Genomic DNA, 9,277 nt, shown 5'->3' with positions numbered 1-9,277 from the left:
ATTGTTGCACACACGTACTCTCTAAAATGTCCAATGTACGCCGGGAGCTCGTTCATCGTGCCCATAAAGATACAAGCGAGACGTTCTAAACGAATCAATCAAAGCAAGCGACGTGAAATATAAAAAAAAATTATAATAAAAAAGTCCAGAGGTTAAAGTTCACCGCAGGTTTTTTTTTTTCGACTCAGGGTCACGCGCTAAGAAATCTGCGGCAGCCGCTCGCGACTCCGGGGTCAGAGTTCGGAACTTCCGCGGATTTTTATTCTTCTCCTCTTCCTCTACTCACGTGTTCACGTGTTCAGTTTAAAAACCGTTTAAAGTGTCCTCTTGGCTATAGAAGTGCTTTCCGTTTTATGTATCATCTCCCTCCCTCTGCATCGTAAAGTCCACTCGCCACGCGAGCACCTGCACATCTGTGTGTGTGTGTGCACGTATGTGAACACGTGTGTGTACACTTATGGGTGCACTTGTACGCGTGTGTACACCTGTACGTGTATACACTTGCACGCATGTACACCTATGTGTACACAGGTGTGTGTGTGTGTACACTTGTGTGTATACACCTGTGTGTGTGTAGACGTGTGTCTGTGCGTACACATCTGTGCACGTGGGACCCGCGCGCGTACCTGTACCTGCGGTACTTATCTACCTGTACGGCGCGGGGTGGGGGAGTGTCGGGGTATGAGTGAGTCTTGGTGGCAGTGGTAGTGGGATTAGGGCAGGGGTCAGCAACTAAAATCACAAGAAGAGACATTTTTTTCGAATCCGTTACAAAACTCAATATTTCAAGAGCCGCAATGCATGTGAATACGCACATACAGAACGTGTCGGAGCAGTCGCATGCGACTCGGGAACCGCACGTTGCCGACCCCTGGGTTAGCGCAAGAGGAGGAGGAGGAGGGGTGAGGAAGGAAGAGGCGGCGTTCTTCCATCTCCGAATAGAGACATTTCATGATGTTGAGAAATCGATGTCGCCTCTATGCGACCCCCTCCCCTTCCTGCTCGCCCGAGGCGGCGTGACGCTCTACGCCTCGGGGTTTCTTTTTGTGTCGAGAACCAAAAACTGAGTGTCGGGGTTCGTGGCGAGACCGCGCGCGCCATGCTTAGTGTCCATACGACAGCCAGGTGAGGTGGGGGGGGGGTCCACGTGGCTTTAGCACACGGGGAGTTGGGATGGAGTCGGGGGTTAATTGGGGGGGGGGGCTGGGGGAGTGGCAGGGGAGGGGGGCTGGACATAATTGGGCTTCGCCTGACACAAACATACACCACGTGACCGACTCTTAATTAATGCACTTATTAAGTCACGTGTCGTCACGCTTACGGATTGGTTAATTAAACGATGATCGACCTCCCCCCCGCTGCCCCCTCCCCCCCAAATCCCTCATTTATATCAACACCCCCCCCCCCTCTTCACGACACTTGCTTGGGCTAATCACGTGGGAGCCCCCCCCCCGCCCATCGATTTGAGTTCTTGATGAGTCACATGATCAAGGCACTGAGGCGCATCATCATTATCATCATCATCGGCTATCATCATCATCGTCTAGCATCATCATCAGCATCGCCAGCAGCTCCGCGTGCCCTTAACCCCGCGCGGTCTGCATCGAGATCTCGGCGGCGGTGTTGGAGTGGTTGGGGGGGGGGGGAATGCTTCCTGCGGTGGTGGTGAGCAGGCAGGTGAGTGGCGAGTAGGTTGAGGAGGCAGGGATCATGGGGAGAGGAGGAGGGAGAGATCATGGGGAGAGATCGGGATGGGAGGCGGGAGCACGGTGGTTGACGGTGGTAAGTTAAGCAGCGGTGAGGGTGACGAGAGGGGTTGAGTGGTGACGAGGGGGTGCAGGACGTGGGAGCGTTGCAGTTGGATCAAGACGGTGTGGTCAGGATAAGGCTGGTAGTGGTGAGGGTGAGGAGGGTAAGTGGTTAGAGGTGGTGAGGAGGAGGAAGAGGGAGGCAGACTGATTAATGATTCTCCAATGCGCGGTGCGTGCGGGGCATCCTAATGCCTGCCCGGGGATCTAAGCGACTCTCAGCGCTTACAGCCGGGACGGGGGGGCAGGGGGTGAGCGCCGCGGGAGGAGGGGGGGGGCAAGGAATTGGGGAGGAGGCTAGGAGGGAATTCATTAACTGGACGGGGGAGGGGGTACACAGGCACAAACTCATATTCATCTCCGCTCAGTAACGAGTAAAAAAAACCCTGGTTCTCGCAAAATAAATACATCCGCTATTGCACCAGAGAGAGAAAGTGGGGGGGGGGGGTGGAAGTTGGTGGGGGGGGGGCTCTTAGGGGGAGGGGGGTGCAATTTGCGCATCCCGCCTGGTCACGTGGCCAGTTCGGGGTGGGGGGGGGGGGGTTAAGTGCCGACAAGTTCGATAATAAAACCAATAATACAAAACTTCGACTTAGCCCACGACACACGACTCTAATTACGTCTGTTATAAGATTATTATTTTTTTTGCTTGATTATTCTTTTAAAGGCGGGTCATTTTTAATATATACGGCATATAGATAGCGTGAGTGTGTGATTCATTGTTGCAACGGCTCGCTTAGCAAGGACCCACGGCTTCTTCAAAAGAGTGCACGAGTGAAATGGGAGCCGCCGTCACCATCATGATCATCATCACGATCATCATCATCATCCTGATCATCACCGTGATCATCATCACGATCATTATCATCATGATCATCATCACGATCATTATCATCACGATCATTATCATCATCACGATCATGATCACCATGATCACCATCATCATGATCATCATCTTCAGACCACGTGACGCTCCTTATTGCTTGAATCGGGATCGGCGTGATGGCTGACTTCGTGGACCACTGAGCGAGCGATCGAAGGCAGCGCAGCCTTCGATCGCTCGTCCCCCGCCCGTTCGGGCTCCACTCGTAGTGCGCGCGCACCGCGCGGACTCCGACTCCTCAGTTAGACTCATGGAGTGACGAGGTGTGTGTGTGTGTTTGTGTGTCAGTGAGTGTCTGTGTGTGTGCGGGTCAGTGTGGGGAGCGGCGGCGTTGCAGTCAACGCGCCGCGCTACGAATCCGGCGACCCCAGTTCAAATCTCGCTCACGGCCAGCATCGGCAACAAATATCTGAACCGGTCCTGGGCCTCCCCTAGGTCGACTCAGCCTCAAATGAGTACCTGGTGCAGTGCGTTAACATCGCCACGAGGGAGAGAAAGGTGGCCGGGCGCGGCGTTGGCCACTCATCCCGTCGTGTGCCGTACCAGCGTTCAGAGGTGCTCGCTAACAGCACTTGCCCCAACAGTCTGTTAAGGCTACACGGAGGATCTTTGTCTTTGTGCGTGTCAGTGTCGTTCGCACGAACCCGACCCGGCCTCGTGATTTCCGAGGCTCCATTTCGCGCGACCATCCACCACGATCCGGCTTTCCATGTTTGCCAGAGTTCTCCTTTCAACTGCACATTAAGTCGGCACACGCCGCACGCGCCTCGCGAGTGCTAAACGCGTCAATCAAAACGCGGAGCGCTCTTCTTAAACCTCAATTTAAAATCAGGGCCGTCAGCGTCACGCGGGGAACAAAGATAAAGATCCCCCGTGTAGCGTTTAACGGACTGTTGGGGCAAGTGCTGTGAGCGAGCACCAACGGAGGTCGGCACACCACACTAAGGGGGGGTGGGTAGCCAACATCACGCCCGGCCGCCTTTGTTTCTCCAGTGCTGATGTTTTACGCACATCGCACCAGTCGGGAGCGGAAATCGAGTTGCCGTGATCGTAGCGCAGTGCGCCAACCACTTTGACACCGCTCCCCACGCGGGGAGCACACGCACACACACACAAATATCGGTCTCCGTTGCAATCAGCGCTCCCTCCGCCAAGTGGAGACGTGTTCACCAATCATCAGGCGCGTGTAGTTTGATGACGACCCAATCGGCATTCTGATCATTTGTTGCACGCGCAAGAAGCACACTGACCATGGTGGAGGTGGGGTGGGCGGGGCTCAAGATGGCATAAAGTTGGGCAACCCCAATGCGACCCGAGCCCCCCCTCCCTCCCTGCCCCACTTACTCGGCTGGCTCCAACTTAATTTCGGCCGCCCCACTGCTCGCGCTGTTGCTGTTTCCAACATTGTTGCTGCTGCTGCTACCGCTGTTGCCGCTACTGTTGCTGCTGCTGCCGCCACTACCGCTGTTATTGTTGACAGTGGCGGCCGACACGACGACGGCAACGGCGGTGGAGGCGGCGGGCGACGCGGCGCCGGCCACGACGCCGTCCTGCTTGGCCGCCCGGTGCCACTTCTTCACGTGCTTGATGAGCGTGGCGTGGACGTTGAAGGCCATCTGGCACACGTCGCAGCGGAACGCTTCTCCTCCTCCACCACCTCCAGCCACTCCTCCTCCTGCCGCCGCCGCCGCCACCGTTCCGCCGCTGCCCTTGAGGTGCGTCTTCATGTGGCGCGTCAGCTTGCTGCTCTGCGCACATGCGTAGCTGCACAGCTCGCACTTGTAGGGCCGCTCGCCCGTGTGCGAGCGCCGGTGGACCGTGAGGTTGCTGCCGTTCTTGAACGACTTCCCGCAGAACTCGCAGCGGTTGCTGCCGGCGCCGCTGCCGCCGCCGGCGCTCCCGGAACGCCCGTTGCTCGAGCTGGCGGGACTGCCCGCGCTGGGCTCGGAGCTCGTGTCTTCGCCAGACTCGCGCTGCTGCTGCTGCTGGTGGTGCTGCCGGTGGTGGTGGTGGACGTGCGGCTGCAGAGGGGGCGAGGCCGTCGACAGCTGGAGGCTGCCATTGTCGGACGAGGCCGAGGAGCAGGCGAAAGGAGAGCGGCGCGACTGCGAGTCGCCGACGATCCCCGACGTCACGGCGGAGCCCGGCACGGAGCCCGGCACGGAGCCCGGCAGGGAGCCGAGCCCCAGGGACGCGAACCCCTCCTTCTTGAGCTGCTGGCGGGAGGACGCGTAGCTGGCCAGCCATTGCGAGTACACGTTCTCCGTGGGCAGCGCGGACAGCGGGGCCAGCGACGAGGCCGGCGGAGCGAGGGGGCTGCCCCCGACGTCTGCCTCCCGTTCCAGCTTGATGCGCTTGCCCGGCATGATGGGGCTGCCCCCGGACGCGCGGCCCCCCTGCAGGGCCGAGGGGCTGCCCCCGCGGCCGTTCACGGCGTCCTCGCCGCACCCCCCCGCCGCGTCGCCCCCCCTCGAAGCCAACGGCGGTGCCCGCGGCGGCGGCGGCGGCGGCCGCCCCCTTCCTGCGGGGGCTGAAGGCGTCGTGCAGGTGGCCTCGCAGCAGCAGCGCGTCGAGGCCCAGGCGGTCGGGAGCGCCGCACACGAGGGCGTCCAGGGAGAATGCGGCGGTGCCCTTGGCGTCGAAGGGCAGCCTGCCCACCGCCGCCGTGCCACCACCGCCGCCGTTACCTCCCACGCCGCCCGTGCCGCCGCCGCCCTTGGCGAGCGTTTCCGACTGGGCGACGCGGCTGTCGGCATTCCTGAGCGCGGGCAGCAGTAGTTGCTGCTGCCCCGCGGCCGGGCCTCCGGGCAGCAGCGCGAGCTTGGAGTCAGAGGAGCAGGAGGTGGAGAGCGTCCGGCGCAGCAGCGCCTCGCTGAACGGCCGGCTGTTGCTCAGGCTCATGATGGCCGCGCTGGCAGACATGGCGTGGGAGAGCGCGTCCCGGGTGGCGCGGCCGCGCTCCGCAGCCTCGTCGTCGCCCACCTCCTCCTCCTCGTCGCCCTCCTCCTCCTCGTCTTCGTCCTCGGCCTCGGCTTCGACCCCGTCTGGGTGGAGGCACCGCACACGCATGGGAGAGGGGAGCGGGACAGTGACAGCATGATCATCGTCATCATCATCATCGTCGTCGTTATCAGCAGCAGCAGCTGTAGAAGCAGTACCATCATTATGATGAGTAGAAATAGGAGCATCTGCAATAAAAACAGAAGCAATGGTAGAGGAAATAGCATCATCATCGAGTAACAATTTATACTCATGATGTGACCACACCTTAACAATGCGACTACACCCCAACGATGTAATTCTTAACACGAAAGTGCTCACAACCTCCACTAAGCGTTCCATCCTCACCCTCCACGTCATCTTCATCCGACTCCTCCAAATCCGCGTCTCCCTCCCCTTCTTCCTCCTCCACCTCTTCCTCCTCCTCCACCTCGTCTTCCTCCTCCTCCCCCCCCACCGCCTCGCCGCCCCCGTTCCCGGCCACGGCCGCCGCCGCCGTCGACGCCGTCGTCGTCGCCGCGCCCGTCGGGCCCGGCGAGGCCACCACGGCCGCAGCCGCCCGTGCCGAGAAGTCGTTGCAGTACTGGGCGACCACGGAGCGCAGCACGGAGCTCGCGCTGCCCGGCGGCGCTGGGCCCCCCCCCCCGTCTCCGCTCGCCGCCGCCAGGATCCGGTTCCGGGGAGCTCCCCTCGGCGGCGTGGCCGTCCTCAACCTTGACCCGGGCCAGAGGGTCCGGGGTGATGGACGGGGAAGATGACGATGATGCCGGTTGTTGTTGTTGTTGCTTGCTGTCGTGTCGCCGCCGGTGCTGGTTGTGGTGGTGGTGGAGGAGGAGGAGGTTCGGGTGGTGGTGGTGCTGGTGGTGGTGGTGCGTGCGCATGTGGCGTTTGAGCTTGCTGGCCTGTGGGGAGGCATGGGGGGGGGGGAGGAATGTGTTGGGGGGGGTGGTGTAAGGGGGGTTTTGGGGAAGAAATGACATGACGGGAGAGAAGAGGTGAGGATATTGCAGGAGGTAGGAGAGAGGAGTAGAAGATGATGCCGGGAGATAATATCACAAGAGATGAATGAGCAGGAGGTGAAATAGGAAGAGAGGACGGGAGATGGCAGAGCAGAGAAGATTGGGTGGCAGGAGATGAGACGCAATGAGATGTGGTGAGACGCGAGAGTGGAAGAGATGACAGGTAATGAGATCAGAGCAGACGACGGGCGAAGTCGGGGTATGAGGTCACGAGAAAGCGGGAGCGCAGAGGGCAAGAGGGAGGCAATATATATATCATCGATTAGCACGACAGTCACAGTCACGTGAGATCAGCATCCACGATAGCAGCGGCTCAGAGATAAAATAATCGCCTCCCTTCACTAGGAGAGGCCTTTTCCAGTCTCCACACTCCTCACCATGGGCCAGAGTGAGGGCCAGACCCCACGGCTAGTCTTCTCTATGGCCAGGGCTCTGGTATAGATACCTTATAAGGTCATGGGTAAGGTTAGGCTATGCCTAGGAATGTGTTTATGGTTTGGGCCCCACAAGACTCAATGTAGGGTTTAGGGGGTACAGAAACATATTATTTGGGTTTTTCGGTAAAACCACGTAGATAGAAAAAAATTAACCCGTAAAAGTTTTTCACTATAAATCCTTTATATGCGTGGCGGCTAGAGTCCTCTCGTCCTCTGGCTTGAGATGGCTGCCACCTATGGGTCAGATGATTGCCTGCCACCATTAAGCAATTGGTAATTACATATAATTTTTTTCCTAAAAAGTGTAACATTTTGGAAAAAAATTTTCACGAAAATTAATTATCACGCACTAGTCTGTGTGCAAAATGTCAGCTCGATTGGATCACGGGAAGTGGGTAAAAAAAACGACCGAAAGATTTGCACGGTCGTAAGCGCGCAAGCAAGCAAGTGAACTTAATATAAAGGATTTAAAAATATCACGACGTTTCGATCGCAACAGGTGATTATTACTTGTGTTACGATCGAAATGTCGTGATATTTTTTCTATCTACGTGGCTTTACCGAAAAACCCAAAGAATATGAATTCCTGCAGTCACGAAAGCTTGAAGTCGGTACAGAAACAGTCTTAGGATTTAGAGCCTAGAGGATTAGCATGGCAATTTATGACCCACAGGACTAGGTTAATGGTTTAGAACCTAGGATTTAGGCTCTTTACGTTTGATATTGGAGTTTAGGGCCTAGGCTTTAGGCTCTATAGGTCTGGGGTTGGGGTTTAGGCCCAAGGGTTTAGGTTCCACGGGGCTTGGGGTTTCGAACCTAGGGTTTAGACTCTATAGATAAGAGCTTGGGGTTTAGGGCCTAGGGTTTAGGCTTGTTAGGGCTGGGCTTGGGGTTTAGGCTCGACAGGGCTTGGGTTGGCGGTTCACGAGCTAGGCCCGAGGCTGCCCTGGCGCCGCACCTGGGAGCAGGCGTGCTGGCACACGCGGCAGCGGTAGGGCCGCTCCCCGGTGTGGCTGCGCCGATGAACCACGAGGTTACTCTGAAACTACACATTGCGCGCCGGTTAGCGAGCGCCTATTGCCCACGCGCCATAGCCGTCGGCGCAGCTACACCACCGAGGCGATGGCTGGGCCAGCACCACCGCACGCCCACGCCGCCGCCTTTTGTCTCTCCTCCACCAAAGCCATAAACTGACGGTGACCCACAAACCGCCACACACCGGAGTACACGTGCTCAAGTGCGGTCGGGGTTTGCTTGTTTTCTAGTCTGAGTCTATCTAGCAGAGACCCAAACCAGCCTGAATACATTGCGTTTTGTCACAACACGTCATTCGACTAATGAATTACCTGCCCTAATTAGATATTGCCCATCATTTTTGTAAGGTCGATAAATTGCAAAACAATTTTGTGGGAAATGCCAACGGGTTCTCGTCTAACAGAACCACTCATGCCTTCCATAGGAATGTGGAATTTCGAACACTTGCTCGAGGCAAATGAGAGCCGCCCATTGCCTCGAACGATCAGGGAAACTCCTGGACCTGTTAAAAGGTGAGGGCGCAGCCCTGCAAGTGTTCGCTCACGCCACCGGGAGTACTCACACTAAACCCCACCACATGCAACCTTCCACCCATAGACTCTGGGTTTACCCACGTATCCTGCTGGGTGGACTCGAGGCGCTATCCTGCACGTCAGCGCATAACGGCTTCATAATAATAACGCGCATTTGCACGGACGATATTTGCATAAACCTCATTTGAATAAGACTCTGGACTGAGACTAATGATTTAACTCCCACTGGATTTAATCGTCGTCATTAAAGGAAGAGTCTCACGCGTGTTGGGGTTGCGTAGGGTGAACTCTCAATGCAGAAGTCCCCGGTTCAATCTCCCGTCGTGGCAGCTGAAACAATCGTGCAAGTTTATACAATTCTGTTAACTGTTGTCATTGTTTTGTTGTTTGTCTTGTTATTATTGTTGTTGTTTACTTTGTCTATCGTTGAGGTTGCTGGAGGTTTTGTTTGCCGTTGACGTTACGTTTCGTCGTGATTGTAACATTGCTATTTCAGCGGAGTTGGCCAAACATCTCAGTGTAGGACCACAGAGCTTGGGCAACTGCTGGCGCGCCGCTTCTG

General features: G+C 57.1%; 1 protein-coding gene across 1 annotated transcript in view; it reads right to left on the bottom strand.

The window, feature by feature from the left end:
- Positions 1-3,315: 3,315 nt before the first annotated feature.
- The window catches only part of LOC144941617 (uncharacterized), a 41,847-nt gene continuing 35,885 nt past the window's right edge, over positions 3,316-9,277 (bottom strand). The window contains exons 4-10 of the mRNA XM_078867938.1: positions 8,106-8,192; positions 6,149-6,593; positions 5,140-5,735; positions 4,711-5,087; positions 4,386-4,620; positions 4,130-4,307; positions 3,316-3,425 (exon numbers count right to left, since the gene is read on the bottom strand). Coding sequence (XP_078724064.1) covers positions 3,316-3,425; positions 4,130-4,307; positions 4,386-4,620; positions 4,711-5,087; positions 5,140-5,735; positions 6,149-6,593; positions 8,106-8,192 — 2,028 coding nt within the window. The remainder of the gene's footprint in view (positions 3,426-4,129; positions 4,308-4,385; positions 4,621-4,710; positions 5,088-5,139; positions 5,736-6,148; positions 6,594-8,105; positions 8,193-9,277) is intronic.

This window comes from Lampetra fluviatilis, chromosome 25 (assembly GCF_964198595.1).
Source record: "Lampetra fluviatilis chromosome 25, kcLamFluv1.1, whole genome shotgun sequence".
Classification (NCBI taxonomy): Eukaryota; Metazoa; Chordata; class Hyperoartia; order Petromyzontiformes; family Petromyzontidae; genus Lampetra; species Lampetra fluviatilis.
Note: the sequence above shows the minus strand (reverse complement) of the source record. Positions and strands in the feature narration are given on the sequence as shown.